The following is a 21,608-nucleotide window of genomic DNA, read 5'->3' on the forward strand; positions in this document are numbered from 1 at the left end:
ACTAAGGAAGAACGTCTGTCACATTTAGATTCACTGAGAAATGTTCTGTAAGGAACTTCAAAGAAACCGAGGCTTTGAAACACTCAAATGATTCCACCGTTCCATGAACGCAAAAAACATCTATCATATTAAACAGGGCAAAACTTAGCAGAAAACAGAATTATAAACCTCCAACAACAATCATTCATCAAGGCAAAGCTTTCATTAAATCATTAATCGAAAGTTATTTTCTTTCAGTTCCGCTGCAATACAGATAAATGTATTCCATTTTGGTGGAAATGCGACACAGTAGATGACTGTGGAGATGGATCCGACGAGCCTCTTGAATGCCGTAAGTTTAATGTTTTTGATTTTTTTTTTTACAACTTAATCATATTACTGCCTTAAACTGGAATTTGGGGGAAATTCATCTTGGGGAGGATTGTTAATGTCGGTTTTATTTATGGCTGCGTTCCCATTACTTGTTTGGTGCATCTTTACATTTAGCATTTCTGTCTAGAAATTATGTTCCATGTTTTTTTGCTACACCTCGTAAAGGACTGAGTTAGACTTTTTTGCAATTTTTTAAAAAAAGTTGAAATTCATAAATGTTTCTTACACATTATTTACATAGCCAACCACGCTCAGATTGCACACAGTAAAGGAATGTAAAATATCAAAAACTCACAATTTTTTTGCGCAAAAAAGGACGTGCAAAAACTTTGATTTTTTTTAAGACAAAAAAAACGCAAAAAATCTTAGTAAATGACCCCCTATGTGCCACAGTAGTTAAATTAAATACCTTCAGCCAGTTCTCAAATATTACCAAAATGCAGTGACTAAATATCACCTCTATACAAGTAATTTAGCGACAGTGTTATGAAAGGTCCTAACCTCTTTCCAACATTGCGATTTCCATTTTTATGCTCTGTTTTTTCCTTCCCTTCTTCCAAGAGCCATGATTTTTTTTTTTTCCACAGACTTATGAAGGCTTGTTCTTTTGTGACGCAAGTTGTAGTAAACGCTTGGCACCATTCATTTTACCAAACAATGTATCAGAAAACGGGAAACAAAATTACAGTTGCAGTGATATTGCAATATTCCACAGCTTTTTTTTAGGGTTTTGTATTTAGAGTAATCATTGTTTAGTAAAAATGACTCGAGAACATGATTCTACTTAACAAACCAAATACATTATGTATAGGGTTTTTTAAGTGGTGAAAAGAAATTCAAAAATTTGTAAAAAAAACCCACAATTTTGCTTGTGTCAGCGTTTTCCGAGACCTATAAAGTTTGAATTTTTTAGTCAATTGAGCACTATAAAGGTTGTTTTGTACATTGTGACACCATTTTGGGGTGGATAGAACATTGTTAATTTTTTGTAGAGTTGCGGCAAACCGCAATTGTGGCATTTTGATTTTTTTCTTCTCATTATGGCGTTTCCCAGTTGGGTAAATTATTTTTAGATTTTATAGATCAGACTTTTATGAACCCAGTGATAGCACATATGTTTTTCATTTTTCTTTATTTTTAATGGAGGAAAAGGTGAGTGATTGAAACGGCCTCCTATGAACAGCAGCCATGAGCTGTTTTTCATAGGAGTGCGATCAGGATAGGCACAAGGGTCTTCAGTAAACCCCAACTGTCATGGCAAATTGCCAACCATCAGTGCCCCACAATCATATCGCGGGGGGTGACTGTCACTTGGAATAGCGTTCTCCCCATCTGTGTACTTTAAATGTGGCTGTCAGAGATTGACAGCCGCACTTAAGTAGTTAACAGCTGCAATTAAGTGGTTAACTGCAGCGTGCTGAGTTCAACTCCACCAGCTGCTGATAGAGGCAGATAATAACTGCCATGTATGATGTGGGCTCAATTTCTGAGCTTGCATTAAAGATAGGGAAGTGACATCTGTACATCATGTGAGAGAGGGGTTAATACTACTGTTATACAATTTTTAATAAGACTTGAAGTTGTTAAAAGCTATAGGTTTTAGGTCATCACTGGAATCCACTGCATTAGAATTGGATGATGCACCCTGTTCAGGGACAGCGGTCACAGACTAAACCTACTTAATTGGTCTGTAGAGTTATCTTGCCTTTCCTGCTAAAAATCCACAAAATTGATGATTTTGTTGTAGATTTACTGTGGATTTTATCTCTACTACATTGATATTGATTTGGAGAATGGAGGTCTGTTCTCTGTTTGGAAATATTTCACATCTTGCTACTGTTCTCTGCTGCAGATTTAACCACAGCAAATCCCGAGATAAAATCTGCAGCTTTCTCATCCCATGTGGAGTTATTTTAAGAGTTCCTACATTACAGAGAAATCTTCTTATTGGGTTCCTGTTCCAAAACCACTTCCACCTTCCACGATCCCAGCACCACCCCGCTTATCTAGCTCCTGTTGGTTTTAGCTCATTATCGGAAAAATATAAATGAAATAATTATCAGCATTGGTGCTCTCTTAACTTTAATAGGGGTCTCTGTCTTAAAGCCCCTATATACCTTAGAAGACAGTAGTCCAAACCTAACAATTTTGGTAGTACCGGCCAAGTATGTGATGTCCTTTGACTGTTGCCCGACAGATGATGTTTGGTAAGAGAATATCAGGCAGTTGGAAATTTTAACATTCAATGCTTTAATTTAAGGGGAGAGAGGTGTCTGGCAGCGGCTTTTATCTCTCTCCCCATTGAAAACACATAAATGCTTAGTCCAGCACTCATGCATTTTCAGGAGTTGGGAGAGATATCTCTCAACCGAATGAAAGTTTGTTTGGCTGATATCTATCTTATGTTTATGGCCAGATTTACAGACCTATTACAAATCATCTTTCCCACCAAATCACCACCATGGGCCATAACTGGTGCATTCATATACCTAATCTACCTACCACACCCAATCAAAAATACACACCCAAACTATAGAACGAGCAACACCCTAGAGTAAGGATGTCAAACTCAAGTACAGAGAGGGCCAAAATAGAAAACTTGGACAAAGTCGCGGGCACACCTTGATATCTATTAACAATCTCCACATAGTATAATGGGCCTTACATTGTCCTCCATACAGTATAATGGGCCCCACATAGTCCTCCATAAAGTATAATAGTACCACATAGTCGTCCTCCATACAGTTTTATGGGCCCCACATAGTCCTCCATTTAATATAATTGGCCCCACATAGTCCACCATACAGAATAATGGACCCCACATAGTGCTCCATACAGTATAATGGCCCCACATAGTCCTCCATTTAATATAATGGACCCCACATAGTGCTCCATACAGTATGATGGCCCCATATAGTCATCAATACAGTATAATGGGCCCTACATAGTCCTCCATACAGAATAATGGGCCCCACATAGTCCTCCATACAGTATAATGGACCCCACATAGTCCTCCATACAGTATGATGGCCCCACATAGTCCTCCATACAGTATAATGGGCCCCACATAGTCCTCAATACAGTATGATGGCCCCACATGGTCCTCCATACAGTATGATGGCCTCACATAGTCCTCCATACAGTATAATGGGCCCTGCATAGTCCTCCATATAGATTAATGGGCCTTACATAGTCCTCCATCCAGTATAATGGGCCCCACATAGTCCTTCATACAGTATAATGGGCCCCACATAGTCCTCCATACAGTATAATGGCCCCATATAGTCCTCCATACAGTATAATGGGCCCCACATAGTCCTCAATACAGTATAATGGCCCCACATAGTCCTCCATACAGTATAATGGGCCCCACATAGTCCTTCATACAGTACAATGGGCCCCACATAGTCCTCAATACAGTATAATGGGCCCCACATAGTCCTCAATACAGTATAATGGGCCCCACATAGTCCTAAATACAGTATAATGGTCCCACATAGTCCTCCATACAGAATAATGGGCCCCACATAGTCCTCAATACAGTATAATGGCCCCATATAGTCCTCCATACAGTATAATGGGCCCCACATAGTCCTCCATACAGAATAATGGGCCCCACATAGTCCTCCATACAGTATAAAGGGCCCCACATAGTCCATCATATAGTATAATGGGCCCCACATAGTCCTCAATACAGAATAATGAGCCCCACATAGTCCTCTATACAGTATAAGGGGCCCACATAGTCCTCCATACAGTATGATGGCCCCACATAGTCCTCCATACAGAATAATGGGCACCACATAGTCCTCCATACAGAATAATGGGCACCACATAGTCCTCCATACAGTATAATGGGCCCCACATAGTCCTCCATACAGTATAATGGCCCCACATAGTCCTCCATACAGTATAATGGGCCTCACATAGTCCTTCATACAGAATAATAAGCCTCACATAGTCCATCATACAGTATAATGGGCCCCACATAGTCCTCCATACAGAATAATGGGCACCACATAGTCCTCCATACAGTATAATGGGCCCCACATAGTCCTCCATACAGTATAATGGCCCCACATAGTCCTCCATACAGTATAATGGGCCTCACATAGTCCTTCATACAGAATAATAAGCCCCACATAGTCCTCCATACAGTATGATGGCCCAACATGGTCCTCCATACAGTATGATGGCCCCACATAGTCCTCCATACAGTATAATGGGCCTCACATAGTCCTTCATACAGAATAATAAGCCTCACATAGTCCATCATACAGTATAATGGGCCCCACATAGTCCTCCATACAGAATAATTGGCACCACATAGTCCTCCATACAGTATAATGGGCCCCACATAGTCCTCAATACAGTATAATGGCCCCACATAGTCCTCCATACAGTATAATGGGCCTCACATAGTCCTTCATACAGAATAATAAGCCTCACATAGTCCATCATACAGTATAATGGGCCCCACATAGTCCTCCATACAGAATAATGGGCACCACATAGTCCTCCATACAGTATAATGGGCCCCACATAGTCCTCCATACAGTATAATGGCCCCACATAGTCCTCCATACAGTATAATGGGCCTCACATAGTCCTTCATACAGAATAATAAGCCCCACATAGTCCTCCATACAGTATGATGGCCCAACATGGTCCTCCATACAGTATGATGGCCCCACATAGTCCTCCATACAGTATAATGGGCCCTGCATAGTCCTCCATATAGATTAATGGGCCCCACATAATCCTCAATACAGTATAATGGGCCCCACATAGTCCTCCATACTGTATAATAGGGTGGTGGTCCCAGCATCGAGGGCCAAATATAATCAACCTGTGGGTAAATTTGGCCCACAGGCCAGTGTTTGACATGTGTGCCCTAGAGCATCTGACTTCATATAATGGCACAAACAGGTTTCAACACATCCCATATTTTCATTATACAACCATTAATGGAGTGCCTATAGGCTCTGTAATAGAGAACCACAGGGGCTGTGTGCTTTGCCCAGGGGAGCCATGTGCTTGACTTTGTCATTGTAAATGATATGACCGTTATACAGTGTGGTGCCCAAATAATAGTGCCATCCATTACCAATCAGTTGCCTAAAGCGTCCCCATGCTGTGCCATAGAGGCTCCATACATCTGACTTTGCCACATGAACGGCTTTTTTATTTACCCTATTAATTATTGAATAAACTCTACTTGTTATTGCCTTTTCGATGAGTGCACCTTTACATGAAAGCTTTTCATCATTATTAGTTTAGAGGTACCAAAACTATACTTACTTTGTAAAGACTGTGCATATAATTCAGACACTGTGTAAAGTACGACTTATCCCTGCTACATAATCCTGCACATGTATGAAGCTCTCGTGCTTGATATAATTAGCACCTCTTACTTCAGTGAAAGGTTATTTAAATGTGCAAAAAAGTTCAGAATACAAAGTACTTCACACTTCGCTACCTACTAGAGAACGGAGTCTAAATTAAACAGGAACAGGATTTGCACATAAAATATAGGGCGCTCTGGTTAATTACCTAGTATATTAAGTAACTCTATTCTGATGCTGGCAGGAATCAGAAGCTGAGATTAATATAATGAATGTAAGACGTGTCTCCAGTATGTTCTCTTATTATAGTAAAACAAATGCATTGTTTCATTTACTAAGCCTCATTCTACATCGTCAAGCTATTTACTTCTTAAAAGGTATATCCAACTCGGAGCATTATTTTACAGATCATAGATAGAATTCATTTATATGTGAAACTTAGCATATTTATAGAGAAAGTACAATATGCTACTGATTATGAGTTACATCCTGTATTATACTCCAGAGCTGCACTCACTATTCTGCTGATGGAGTCACTGTGTACATACATTACATTGCTGATCCTGTACTGATCCTGAGTTACATCCTGTACTATACTCCAGAGCTGCACTCAGTATTCTGTTGGTGCAGTCACTGTGTACATACATTACATTACTGATCCTGTACTGATCCTGAGTTACATCCTGTATTATACTCCAGAGCTGCACTCACTATTCTGCTGGTGCAGCCACTGTGTACATACATGACATTACTGATCCTGTACTGATCCTGAGTTACATCCTGTATTATACTCCAGAGCTGCACTCACTATTCTGCTGTTGCAGTCACTGTGTACATACATTACGTTACTGATCCTGTACTGATTATGATTTACATCCTGTATTATACTCCAGAGCCGCACTCACTAATCTGCTGGTGGAGTCACTGTGTACATACATTACTTATCCTGTACTGATCCTGAGTTACCTCCTGTATTATACTCCATAGCTGCACTCACTATTCTGCTGGTGCAGTCACTGTGTACATACATTACATTACTGATCCTGTACTGATCCTGAGTTACATCCTGTATTATACTCCAGAGCTGCACTCACTATTCTGCTGGTGCAGTCACTGTGTACATACATTACATTACTGCTCCTATACTGATCCTGAATTACATCCTGTATTATACTCCAGAGCTGCACTCACTGTTCAGCTGGTGAAGTCACTGTGTACATACATTACTTATCCTGTACTGATCATGAGTTGCATCCTGTATTATACTCCAGAGCTGCACTCACTATTCTGCTGGTGCAGTCACTGTGTACATACATTACATTACTGATCCTGTACTGATCTTGAGTTACATCCTGTATTATACTCCAGAGCTGCACTCACTATTCTGCTAGTGCAGTCACTGTGTACATACATTACATTACTGATCCTGTACTGATCCTGAGTTACCTCCTGTATTATACTCCAGAGCTGCAGTCACTATTCTGCTGTTGCAGTCACTGTGTACATACATTGCATTACTTATTCTGTACTGATCTTGAGTTAAAATTTATCCTCTGCAACCATCACTCCATATAGTCTCATCCCCTATATTTGTCCTCGCCATAGCGGCTGTAGATATGATATATGGTAGTATAATATGTATCCTAGAAATGAGTGAATATTTTGAAATTCAGATTCCCCAGCTTCGACAAATTTGTCCTCAGTACTGCAAAGCCTTTAAATACCCTGAAAAGATGTATACACCACAATGAGGCCTCCTAGTAATGTATTGAACCCATTTTGACCTCATTAATGCAAAAAATTAGGACAGAGGGCAATTAAACTCTCCTCCTTTTTGCAGTGTGTGAAGAATAATACATTTTTTAAAAATTTCATTATCAGGTGCTGTTACTGCAGTATATCTCAGATCAATCAATTCACAATCACACTGACTATGCAGCTACAGCACCTCCCCATCTCACTTGAATCTTTGGGCTAATGTTCACAGACTGACTACTACTCTCATTTTTAATGTCCTTCTTCACTGCAGTAGTACACCACAATCAGATTTAGTCTTTTAAATCCCCTTTCTCTAATGATGATCTGAGCGCTATGACCTCCTATCTCTAGACTATAAAATCCTACTTTCCCAGGAAATCTGAATTTAAGTTATTTTGCAGCAGATCGATCCGCTCATCTCTCATGTCCACTATTTAGTCCCAGCTTTGCAGTGTCTTTCAGTTGTATCTTAATTGTTTCAAGGTATTTCGGAAGTTTACTTGCATTTGACCTTTTTACCCAAATGTCACATAAGACGGAAAATTAATAAAGGTTTGTCAGACATTTAGAATTTTGTAGTTTCTCCTGAATGTTCTTTATTATCCCTTTATCTGATGCGTAGATGTTTGCATGCTGTCCATGTGACATGTTACTTTTGCATCCTGCTTTTAGTGTCACATTCAATGGTATCACAATTGGGATCATCAGATATTTTCCTATAATACTGGAATAACAAATTAGGTCAATTGTTGCTTAAAACATTCTCAAAAAAGCCTCTCCCTCCCAAACTTTAAAGGGGTTGTCAGTGTAGTGAAACACTCTCTATAGTTGTCTTAGGGCATGGGGTTGTAATAAAGGAGATCAGTTAGAATCAATCAAGTCATCCATGGGTTCACATTTGATTGGATGACATCTTGTCACGGATGTGACAGACAGTCGCTCTGCATCTGGCCGCAGAAGGTCACTGCATTTGGCATTGAAGATGTCTTCCTAAATCCTTCTGACTTTTGGACCCAGCAGCAACCTCCCTCCTGTTCTAATTGACACACCTGGTCTGAGTGTTTATAAACTCTCAGTCTGCTGCAGGGAGTCACCAGTGATATTCACATTTCCCCTTGTGAAGGTTTGGAGCTACAGCAGTCGGCTAGATTCTGGTGCCCTTGGAGGACGTTTGGTTTTATCTCTCTGGTGTCTGCTCAAGCTAAGTTTTCCCCCTTTGTTTGTCTCCCTTGTTGTTTTTAGTTTATAGTGGGGACTGACCAGTGCACATCCCCGTCCCTATCTAGGGCCTAGCTCTAGGGATAGACACAGCTTAGGTTTCCTGCCCAGCGATAGGTATGGAACCAATATAGGAACGGTAGGGTAGGCAGGGCGTCATTAGATCTGCCTAGGGGTCTCCACTTCCCATTTTCCTAGTGTCTGGGCTTCCTTCCCCTCATTCCTTCGTGTTGCACTTAGTCTTTCCCACACTGTGCTTGACACATCTGCATCTTTTCCTGCTCGGGAGCTGCAGTAGATTTGTAGACATGCGATGATTTCATTGTTTTCCAACAAGAGTGATACTACCACAATAGATTAAGCCTCTAAAGACTAGGACATTTTTCATTTTGCTCTTTTTTACATTATTTTTTGCAACTTAAGGGGAATTGAACCTGCGATGGTTTGATCACTTGTACTATATGCTACCACAATATTGAAGTATATAGTGAAAATCTCTATCCCTTATGGTGCTCTGCCTCTGGCTGAGTTTCACAATAGTACCATGGCGGCGGATTTTAGAAAACAGATGAAGGATATTTTTTATAGCTGGGAGGAACCGCATGTGGAAGTAGCTTAGTTGTCCAAACTAGACAATTTACTTGGGACCGGGTGATCATCTACCATTTATGGGGGTATCACAATTTTTCCCCGACGCATGATAATGGAGAAGATAGTGATTGGACACTTTGAATTTGTCCAACTGTTTTTATGTGTGAAAGAGTCAAGAGATATCACTTTTATGAAAAACTATTATTTGACCTAAAAATCTGTAGAGTAGATGCACCTTAAAGGGAAACTGTCAGGTCAAATAATGCTATTAACCTGCAGATATAAGGTTAATCTGCAAGATAATAGTGTTATGAAGGTGCTCTGTTGCAGCGCTTGGGAGAAGATTAACTTTATTTCTCTCGGTAGCCGCCGGCTTTCAGTTGTGCCAGGGCAATTACTGTGACTGCTCACAGCACTGAGAGCAGCAGCTATAAGCACGCCCCGGCGCTGAATGACAGCCGGCTCTGCACTGATGCTTTGCTGAGTAAGCTGTCATACAGTGCTGCGGCGGTCTTACTGCTTCCACTCTTAGTGCTGTGAGCAGTAACTGTAATCACTCTGGGCATAACTGAAAGCCGGCGGCTCCCATGAGCAATAAAATAAATTTTCTCCCCAGTGCCGCTCTCAGTGCAGCAGCCAAGCATTTTCATAACACTATTCATCTGCAGATTAACCCTATATCTGCAGTTTAATTGTGTTATTGGACAGGTTTTCTTTAAAGTTACATATAAAAAATATAACCATTATTTTTTATTCTGTTATGGCTAGAGCATTATGGTTATGCATAAAGACAAACACATGTCTCATTGACAGAGGAGTAAGTATTGGAGGTACAGCGGTTGTTGTCCTGCTGCAGCTCTTTATTTTGGGTCCTAGGTTACCATCAGGGCATACTGGGTGACCTATGCGGCTGTCCTCAGACCCTCCAAGTAGTGGCATGAGCAATTTGATTCCAGTTGCCCTGGATTGATGTCCAGTCCGGTCCTCCATAGCAGACAGTCTTCACCTCTGCATCGGGCATCCTCAGTCGGGCATCCTGGGCTCCTCTGGTGCTTACTAGGCTCTGCATCATCATGACATTGTGGTGCCTAGTAAGCTCCGGATAAGCCAAGGATGCCCGGTGGAAAAGAAAGACCATCTGCCACAGAAGATCAGACCAGGGCCGCACAAATCAAATTGCTCAACTCCTTCTTCCAGGATTGTTTGACATGTTCACAGATTTCTGACTCTGACTTGCCGCAGCGGCTTCTGTTTCTTTTCCATTGTTAAGTTTTTACTATGGTGACGGCCCATTTACACCCTCGTATACCATTTCCTAAAATGAACCTCTGTCTTGACATATTTTTCCGCCTTTCGGATCCAATGCAGAATGAAGGTTCTTTTTTTTTTATTTATCCAACCCTTCTGTCAATGATTATATTACTTGACTGATGCACAAGAGCCACTTTCCTGTCCTACTTGTACATAACAGTGATTGCGATCCTGCCTTTTCTCATAAATTAGAATACATTTTCTATTTTCACAGCCGAATTCAAGTGCCAGCCGGGGAGGTTTCAATGCGGCAGCGGACTTTGCGCCCTCCCAGCTTTTATATGTGATGGAGAAAACGATTGTGGGGACAATTCCGATGAACTCAACTGTGGTAGGTGATTATGCAAAGTGAGCGGGATGAATGAGGCACTCGAACAGAGCAGCAGCTTCGCTGATTTCCCTTCGGAAGGAAAACTTTCACGTGATTTTTGCCATTCACTTTGCAGACACCTATGCCTGTCTATCGGGTCAGTTCAAATGCACCAAGAAGCAGAAATGCATCCCGATAAATCTCCACTGCAATGGCCAGAACGACTGCGGAGACGAAGAAGACGAGATTGATTGCCGTGAGTTAACCGTGATCATTATGCAAATGTGTGAAAGCAACATATGAAATCAAGTAACTAACTAAGATTGTTTGTTTTCTCATGTGATATAACTCAACATTATGGGGTGATAAATCATGGAGAAATACACTAAGGGATTTTCATAAATGCTTGATATTGCTCGAAAGGAGCAGTAGAAGAATGAGATTGCATTGAGTAAGGAAGGTCACATTTTAAGATGAGAGTTTCTCAACTCCTACACCAAATTACCTTTTCTAAAACATCAATGATCTGGTATGGCCATGAGTTATCTTCTCCACTCCTCCGTAGACATGAATTCTCAGTTCGGCTGGCCGATTATGTGCTCTCCATAGGAAGAGTATAGTAAGCCGCTGCCACGTTACCTTGACAATGGCCTATATACCTGGATACCAAAAACATCTTCAGTCGAGGAGAGTCAGGAAGTTCCTATACACATTAGATGGCCACTGAAATGGGTGGCTTCATCTATAAGCTAATATACATGGGGGCTTTCTGTGCTGCCTTTGCAAGCCATGAACACAATAAACACATAGCATGTACCACCAAGGACACATGTACCCCAAGTGAAGAACCTAGAGTCTCCATTAGGGGTGCACATCCTGATGTCTAGGGACCACTACAGGATCATGAATGATGTCAGTTTTTACAACTTCCATGTCAGAGAGAATTTGAGAATGTGCCGGTGGTATAAATGGAGCATTGCGTGGCCATCTCTGGGAACCCTTGGTATTGACAGAATGGGGGTCTCTTGATCCCTTTCAAGTAACGAGTAGATGAGATAAAGGGTTGGCCATAAATGAGTGCTTCCATCTCTGGTGTTCGTCATGAAAACAGTGAGATGCTCAGCTGTTATAATGATCACAAATGCTTCAACGGAGAGAACCGCGTTTATTTTCTCTTTTTTTCCCCAACACTCAACTTCTAACATATTTACGGGTTATACTTTCGACATGTCATAAATGTGTCATAAAGCAAATGTGCTATAAGGTTATATTGTAGACCTTGAGATTGGTTCCATGTGATAGTGTGGCCCCCAGACCAGAAATGGTTGTGCATCCATGAACTATATGATCGACCTGGTCTGCGCTACCAAAAGGGTCTTCAGAAAGACACCAAAGTATTTTTTTTTCAAGAAACAGCTATAGAAGGTTTCACTATAAAGACTCTTTTCCTCTAAACAAACGTTCCTTAATTAATGCATTTTAATTCTAAGTAACATGTTGCACTGATGCCATGTGTGTGTGTGTGATATTTTGGGGAATGTGCACTGGGTTGTGGCGGTTTTGGAGATGCGCAGGGATGACTCCAAAGACATTTTCTGCGTAAGACATGGGTGGCTCTGAGGACATCCAAGGTAGTACCCACTAGTAGGGGTTGTAGTAGCATGTTGCCTGTGTCTTGAGTGTGAACTATGAACTAATTGATGCTGAATGTGGCTGGTGTTTCAAATGGACAAGGCTGTGAGTGTGGGGAATCGTCAAAATGTTTCCAGTGTGTCAGAGTCAGTTGCAGAGGGTACAAGCGGCAAATTGCAGTTTGTATCCGGAATATACCTTAACAGTAGAAAAAGAAATAGACAGCACATCCAAAACTTGTACATTGATCTATTGCAGCAAAGCAAAAATGTACAGAACGAGGTTCTCAGCTTCACATTCCAATCAGACTATATGAATCCCACTGTCACATAATGACGAACCTCTTGACCTGACCAACGCCACTGCAATACCGGACCAGCTAAGGGAGTGACCTGTCACTGTGCAGAGACCATGCTGCAAGGTAGAGCCCCCATGGTTCCAGGTCACACCACCTCACAAGCATAGTATACACTCCCAATTTAGGGCTCTGGTCCGAGAAAAAAAATCGCTACGTGCCTGACTTTGATCCGACACTTGGATTGTACTCAGCCATGCAAGTCACTGAGTCCATTGAAACCATTGGACTACACTTGATTAATATCTGAGTACAGTCCGATTTCCGAGGACTGATAGAATGGGGAAGATGGAGACATTATTTTCTCCATCTTCTCCTCCTTTGAGAGAATCGGAGCTCACCATGACCACACTCTGATCAGAGTGTGATTTGCATAATAAACCAGATTCTCTCTGATGAGAGAAATTACTGCCGTGTGACCCGAACCTTAGAATTGCAATATATGCTTGAATGCATAAAATGTCTGGAGGAAAAATATATATCTCTGTACCGTGTTAGCCAGTAGATAGAAAAATATTTTCATTTAAGAGTCCTCAGTGGTTGATACCTTTTAATGGCTAACTGAAAAGATGGTAACAAATTGCAAACTTTCGAGACTATTCAGGTCTCTTCATCAGGCATCCCTGATGAAGAGACCTGAAAAGTCTCGAAAGCTTGCAAACTGTTACCATCTTTTCAGTTAGCCATTAAAAGGTATCAACCACTGAGGAATCTCAAATTTAAATTTGTCTGTCAAATGCTTTCTGGAAGGGATTTGGAAACCTTAGATATTGCATACCCTTACAAATGTATCCCTTTGATTTGCTGCAAGCTTCCTTTTCTAATCTCATATAGCCCTATTATGATCCGGACATAGAAAAGGACCGATTCAGTCCTCCAAAGAGCCTCCTCCGTTATACAGTACATAGGTACAAGGTGCACTTTAAACCTCCTTTTTCTAAGCTGTTTCCAATTTATTCCAATCCTCATATATAAGGCTGTACAATAAAAAAGAAATCTATAAATTATTTAAAGTCCTAATCTTACCCAGATTCATGTAAAGCTGCAGAGTTTTCCCACCTACTCGAGATACACAGCGAAGAACGTTCCATATTTCAGCGTATGCCTAATGGAATTTCTTCGCCTTAACACCCACTGAATGCGAATCTGCAGAATATCTCTTCTATATTAAAATGTTCTGTTATTAAAATGGATGAATTCAACTTTCTCTCTCTCTCTCTTTTTTTTTTTTTCCCCTTCGCAGCTGAAAACAGCTGCTCTCCCGACCACTTCCAATGTAAAACTACAAAGCATTGTATATCTAAACTCTGGGTGTGTGATGAGGACTCCGACTGTGCGGATGGATCCGATGAAGCCAACTGCGGTGAGCATCAACGCCTGAGCATGTGTCTTGCAGCCATATAAAAGGCAGACGAAGACCTTTTGTCCGTAAAGTCTTTGATTCCGAGCTCAGTCCTTTCTCAGTTCTCAATTTTGTCAAACCGCGGGATGTGTTAATGAATATTATTTTTCATTTGTTTGACTAAGGCTTAAAAAAAAAGTGTTTGGCTGGATGTGTGAATTCATAGAACTGGGAGAAACTCAATACATATATTGTTTCGTAGGTGAGAAAATATAAGTCAATGCTGTAGTTGAGTTCAGGAGAAGTAGGGTATTTGAAGCTGGCGCTACGTTATAAGCGGGGTGCATGCTATCGCCATACGGTGCCGTGGTCATATACCCCCTTAAAGGGAATCTGTCACTAGGTTTTTGCTATTTATTCTGAGAGCAGCATAATGTAAGGGCAGTGTCACGGGTGTGTCAGAGGTGACAGACAGTCGCCTTGCAGTTGGTTGCAGGAGATCTCTACGTTTGGCATTACAAACATCTTCTTAGAGGCTGGCTGTCTCTAGGACCCAGCTTCTACCTCCCTCTGTCTAATTAGCTCCCTGGCCTGGGTGTATAAATCCCTGGTGTGTCTGAGAGGGAGGTGCCGGCGAAATTCATTACTACTTGTGAGACTTTAGCAAGAGCAGTACTTTGTCCTCTCTGGAGCTTGAGGCCGTGTGCGCATTTGTTTGGAGTTATCTAAAGCTAAGCAATTCCCCCCTGTTTGTCTACCCTTGTGTCTATAGAGTTTAATGGAGATCGACTAGTGCTCATCTCCTTCCTTCCCTAGCCTTAGCCATATGCCGGGGAAAGTCAGGGCGAAGCACACGTGCGGAAATTGGTGAAGAGCCAATATGAGGACGGTAGTTGAGACAGGGTGACGCTAGACCAGACTAGGAGGTCTCCACTCCCCCCTTTCCCTAGTGTCTGGGCTCCCTTTCCCTCTTCCCTCTGAGTTGCACTAAGTCTTCCCCACACCCTGCGTGACAGGCAGAGACCCTGATTACAGACATGTGTCACTTATTAGGCTTTGTGCTGTAATGTTAATACAATCAGTGTTTTATCAGCAGGAGATTATCACTGCAGGACTAGGTATCTCATGCCAGACAGTCCAGCTAATCTGTGTAACCCCGCCCCCACTACTGATTGGCAACTTGCTGACAATATACACTGTAAACAGGAAGCAGCCAATCAGAGGTGTGGGCGAAGCGATTCACAGCTCAGCATTCTGACCACTCTTACATCTACATAAGAGAAAACAGGGATTGTATTAAAACTGCACCAAGCAGCTCAGTATGTGACACATCGCTGGAATCAGGGTCTCTGTCCCTACTTCATTCTGCTCTCAGATTCCCTAGCAAAAATTTGCTGACAGATTCCCTTTAAAGAGGTATTTCCATCACATTTGGTTAAAATTTACTGGTTCTTACTGGGTTTATTATATTAGCATTATGCAGAAAGCTCCTGAGCTCCATCTAGTGGTGGCTAAAGGCAGTCTTATTCTTTTGTTTCTGCGGGTGATTTGTACTCAATACATGCAGAGTTCACAGTGATTCCTTAATTAAACAAATACATATATTTAGCCATGTTTATTCTTTAGGCAATACCTTTCCATAGGCGGTTCTTTAATTAACAACTGCTGATTGTCCTGATACCCCTGATGCATGCATCATAAATCTGCAAAATATGCTGTAAATCCACACGATGTGGTGATAAGTGTATGATTGCCAGGGGTCTGATGCTGGGACCCTCTCCAGTCCTGAAAATGAGGGACCAAAGGCTCATTGCACAAGTGAAGGGTTACTGAGCATGTTCAACCGCTGCTACATTCGTTGTCAATAGGAGTGGTGGTTGCACATGCTCACCACCGCACCCTTTCACACAAAGGACTTTGGTACCCTGTTCTCATGATAGTTGGGGGTCCTAACAGCCAGACCCTTAGCGATCACACCTTTATCATGTATACAGTGGATGGCTGACAAATGTTGTTTGTGGACAACCCTTTGATGAATCAATAGGTGGAGAACTAGTCTTAGGGATTAGAGAAGGATTATACAGACTGCAGCAGAGGAGCAGGATGAGCGGTACCTGTAATCAGACACTTCTAGGCTGCTTTGGATTCATACTGTATCCCTTGTGCCTATAGTTGCAGTTGTTTATTGATCCATGGTACAAACCTGTTGGGACTTCATGTGCCAGCTTATAGAGTGTTTGTGCATATGCCTGTGTATGTAAATCAGCCATCAGGAGACAGTCAGCATGCAGCCTCTCACATGAGATCGTCAGCAAAGCCTTTTGATTTTTGCAGGTACAGATGATTTTTCTCTTAAGTGTGTGGCTAAAGTCCCGAAGATATCCAAAGAAGGTCATAAATGGTTACTACCAAGTCAACCTATTGGTTCTGTTATTTTCTTGCAGTTTTTTTTTAAATATATTTCTATGCAGATTTTATGCCCATGTAATTGATATTTAGTATCTTCCTGCATCCTGCTTAAAAATGTTTTATAATTGGGTGAATAACGCGATGGCGTCCTGTAGACCGGCGACTTCCAGCAAAGTAATATTCATGGAGAACAGGAACAGGTTGATCAAAGATTCAGTGAGCTGCTTTATAAATATGCATAATCTATCCTTCTCCGTGTGCCGCTATTCCAGGCTCAGCGGTGACTAGTTTTCTACACTTTGTGAAACTGGTTAAAGTAATTAGCTACCTACTGCGAAAGAAAACCCTGGTAACTGTAATTCATTACGTTTGCTGAATGCATCTCCTAACTCCATAATTAGAAGGGAGTCAAAGGTCCAAGCTGGTAATTAAGAGCTGCACAGTAAATTAACCTTTGTATCCCATTATATCCAAGACAAATGTGATCTCTTGTCACTTCCATATCTCACTAATGGAGAAAACATAAGAAATCAGTTATTGATACCTGCACCATCAAAAGAACAATGGGATTCATTGAATTAGTGTTGGAGGCACAGCCCGCGGCACTTCACTGCACAGATCACAACACTGTGCACGTGCATGTGTGTATATATACAGTACAGACCAAAAGTTTGGACACACCTTCTCATTTAAAGATTTTTCTGTATTTTCAGTTATGAAAATTGTACATTCACACTGAAGGCATCAAAACTATGAATTAACACATGTGGAATTATATACTTAACAAAAAAGTGTGAAACAACTGAAAATATGTCTTATATTCTAGGTTCTTCAAAGTAGCCACCTTTTGCTTTGATGACTGCTTTGCACACTCTTGGCATTCTCTTGATGAGCTTCAAGAGGTAGTCACCGGAAATGGTCTTCCAACAATCTTGAAGGAGTTCCCAGAGATGCTTAGCACTTGTTGCCCTTTTGCCTTCACTCTGCGGTCCAGCTCACACCAAACCATCTCGATTGGGTTCAGGTCTGGTGACTGTGGAGGCCAGGTCATCTGGCGTAGCACCCCATCACTCTCCTTCTTGGTCAAATAGCCCTTACACATCCTGGAGGTGTGTTTGGGGTCATTGTCCTGTTGAAAAATAAATGATGGTTCAACTAAACGCAAACCGGATGGAATAGCATGCCGCTGCAAGATGCTGTGGTAGCCATGCTGGTTCATTATGCCTTCAAATTAGAATAAATCCCCAACAGTGTCACCAGCAAAGCACCCCCACACCATCACACCTCCTCCTCCATGCTTCACGGTGGGAACCAGGCATGTAGGGTCCATCCGTTCACCTTTTCTGCATTTAACAAAGACACGGTGGTTGGAATCAAAGATCTTAAATTTGGACTCATCAGACCAAAGCACAGATTTCCACTTGTCTAATGTCCATTCCTTGTGTTCTTTAGCCCAAACAAGTCTCTTCTGCTTGTTGCCTGTCCTTAGCAGTGGTTTCCTAGCAGCTATTTTACCATGAAGACCTGCTGCACAAAGTCTCCTCTTAACAGTTGTTGTAGAGATGTGTCTGCTGCTAGAACTCTGTGTGGCATTGACCTGGTCTCTAATCTGAGCTGCTGTTAACCTGTGATTTCTGAGGCTGGTGACTCGGATAAACTTATCCTCTGAAGCAGAGGTGACTCTTGGTCGTCCTTTCCTGGTGCGGTCCTCATGTGAGCCAGTTTCTTTGTAACGCTTGATGGTTTTTGCAACTGCACTTGGGGACACTTTCAAAATTTTCCCTATTTTTCGCACTAACTGACCTTCATTTCTTAAAGTAATGATGGCCACTCGTTTTTCTTTACTTAACTGTGTTTTTCTTGCCATTATACAAATTTTACAGTCTATTTAGTAGGACTATCAGCTGTGTATCCACCAGACTTCTGCACAACACAACTGATGGTCCCAACTCCATTTATAAGGCAAGAAATCCCACTTATTAAACCTGACATCGCACACCTGTGAAGTGAAAACCATTTCCGGTGACTACCTCTTGAAGCTCATCAAGAGAATGCCAAGAGTGTGCAAAGCAGTCATCAAAGCAAAAGGTGGCTACTTTGAAGAACCTAGAATATAAGACATATTTTCAGTTGTTTCACACTTTTTTGTTAAATATATAATTCCGCATGTGTTAATTCATAGTTTTGATGCCTTCAGTGTGAATGTACAATTTTCTTAGTCATGAAAATGCAGAAAAATCTTTAAATGAGAAGGTGTGTCCAAACTTTTGGTCTGTACTGTATATATATATTTATTTATTTTACTCACTTATATAGCGCCATTAATTCCACAGCGCTTTACGGACATTATGGGCACTGTGCCCATTGAGGCTCACAATCTACATTCCCCATCACTATGTCTTTGGAGTGTGGGAGGTAACCAGAGAACCCGGAGGAAACCCACACAAACACGGGGAGAACACACAAACTGATTGCAGATCTGGTCCTTGGTGGGATTTCAACCCAGGACCCCAGCGCTGCAAGGCTGCAGTGCTAACCACCGAGCCACCGTGCTGCCCATATACATGTATATGTCTGTCTGTGTACAAATACATGTGTATATTGATGCGCCCGTGGGCCTTGTGTGTGTGGGGATACCCAGAACTGGACCGTTTGTGGATGCTGGGGGTTGTAGTCTCCGTGGTGGCGACCCGGTCCGTGCCCAGGGCAGTCAAACCAAATGGCAGTCTATATGCTGAATGTCCGACTACGCCACCCGTGGATTGCGGTTTGGGTGAACCGCCGCTGCAGGGCAGACCGCTGAGGCTGGTGTTGTTGGTGCAGCAGAGGGTAGTATAACTCCCCGCGGGAGGAGTATAGCCTCAGGGCAGCAAGTGTGGATGTTGGGGGTGATGGCGCGTGGGAGCAGCAGTAACGACACAGAGTCCTGTAATGCAGTCCAGGGTATTTACTCACAGTTCTTTATCCACGTAACTACAGCTGGTCATAACGTCCCACGTTGCACTGTGTTCACCAGGTGAGGGGCTCGGCCTACTCCCAGATAACTTTGGAGCGTTTCACAGGACCCCCTTTGTGTGTCCTTTCTCTGGCATGTCATACACCGCCAGTGACCTCGCTTCTGTCCGGCTGCCTCGGGCCTTCTCTGGTAAACCTTGGTGCCGTTTCCCTGACCCTATGTGGTGCCTTCCCAGCGGGTGTCGCGAGGGGCTGCGCCACATAAAATGTCACAGCCTCCGGTTTCTAGCTGAGGGTAGTTCCCCGCCTCCACTAGCTTCGAGGACCGGTCTCCCCCTTTGGCCTGACCCCACTACGCAGGTAGATTCGGGCGTGCGGTGGCGACTCGCCGGTCCACAACCCTGGGGTCCCTTCGTTCCTTGTTCCTGGAGCCTCCTCCGCTCCTCTTCCTTCCTTCTCCTTCCTCCAGGCTCTGGCCGCTCTCTCCGGCCTGCCTGCGGAGCAGAGCTCGGCCTGAGCCTCTGCTCCCTGTCTCCTCCTCTGACTGGACTGAACTCCACTGCACTCTTGTCTCTAAGATGGTGCCCACCTTTTATACCTCCCTCTAAGTGCACCCAGGAACTGCCCTCTCCCTCCTATGCACTACAGGGTCCCCCCTTCCTCGGTGTACCCTCCCCCCACTCCAGCCAGGGACAGGGACTGTCGTACTCTACTTGGAGCAAATCGGTCGCCCTGCCCCCCGGAAATGTGGTGTAATGCATACAGGTGTCAGGGTCCTGATCCACACTCCATCCTTACCTGGAAGTGAGATATCGCACATCTGGTTGAGATGCAATACCTCTGTAGCGACCGAACCCTCGGGGCGCTACATATATTCATATATGCTGAATACATATTGTAATGCAGCGGCTTGCGGCATTACTGTAATGGTCCAGGGTGTGTTTTGGCTGACCATGTACCTCCCCCTCAGGTGACTGATCACATGACTGTGACATCAGCACAGGTCCTGTGTGTGCAACTGGAAGATATATAAACCCTGGTAGTTTTGAGACAGGGTGTGTAAGGCGTGAGGCCTGTTCCCTGTGTGGGACACCGTTAGACTGGAGAGGCTTAGTGAGGCCTAGAGAGGCCTGGTGAAGCCTGGTGAAGCCTGAAAGGTAGAGGCTGGATCCTTAGGTGTAAGCGATACCAGTATCCTTGGAAGGCCAGAGGCTTGGAAGGCAAGAGTCCTGGAAGGCAGAGGCTGGATGTTAGGTGAGACAACATACCAGTAGCCTTTGAAGGAACGAGGGCTGGAGACCCCCATCTGGGAAGCCGTAAAGCCACAGTGGTGGCAGAACAAAGCCTGAAGCAGCTAAAACCTGGCAAAGGTAAAAACACTGCATTATATGGACGTTGCTATAAGTGACTTTGCTGGAGGCTGTAACTGGAGCCAAGTGGGCCTGTCTGCCAATTGAACGGCTCCTGTACTTTATATGTGTATGTCGGCGAGCCACTGAGTTGGACTCGGTGATAAGCCGTAGTGAAATATAATAAACTGCTGGATTGTGAAATACTGGAAAACGTGGCTGGTGTGCTTAAATTTAATTGACCCAGTGCAGTGAGTGTCTCCCATCATGACGACTAGCGCTGCCTTACATGTGGTTGGAGAATGCGGGCAACTGCAGCCCGGTTGCTAGGGGCAACTGCAGCCCGGTTGCAAGGGGCAACGGCACAGGACGACAAGTGTGGATATAAGCATCTTGCTGTGGCTCGGCGGAGTCACGAAGATTAAAGCATCTTGCTGTAACTCGGCGGGGTTACGAAAATTGACCTAGCACTCAAACCTGGTTTGCTGTGGCTCGGCGGGGCCACGAAAATGTTCAGAGGAGAGCAGTGTGAAGTGTCTAGTATGAATAGTGTACCGCGATGGCTGTGAATGGAGCAGCAAATGAAACTGAAGCTATTGAGCGATTAAAGTGCCATTTAAAACCGCAGCAGGTATTTGAGAAACGTCTAGAGGACATGGTG

The 21,608-nt window shown here is 43.0% G+C and overlaps 1 protein-coding gene across 5 annotated transcripts in view; it reads left to right on the forward strand.

Annotated features, from left to right (window-relative positions):
- LRP1B (LDL receptor related protein 1B) overlaps positions 1-21,608 on the forward strand; it is a 2,071,868-nt gene that overhangs the window by 1,858,975 nt on the left and 191,285 nt on the right. For all 5 annotated transcript variants that reach the window (XM_073647246.1, XM_073647248.1, XM_073647249.1 and 2 more), the window contains exons 63-66: positions 238-331; positions 10,810-10,926; positions 11,042-11,161; positions 14,136-14,255. In XM_073647246.1, coding sequence (XP_073503347.1) covers positions 238-331; positions 10,810-10,926; positions 11,042-11,161; positions 14,136-14,255 — 451 coding nt within the window. The remainder of the gene's footprint in view (positions 1-237; positions 332-10,809; positions 10,927-11,041; positions 11,162-14,135; positions 14,256-21,608) is intronic.

Source organism: Phyllobates terribilis, unplaced genomic scaffold (assembly GCF_046119375.1).
Source record: "Phyllobates terribilis strain yellow unplaced genomic scaffold, ASM4611937v1 Scaffold_9__5_contigs__length_417890890, whole genome shotgun sequence".
NCBI lineage: Eukaryota > Metazoa > Chordata > Amphibia > Anura > Dendrobatidae > Phyllobates > Phyllobates terribilis.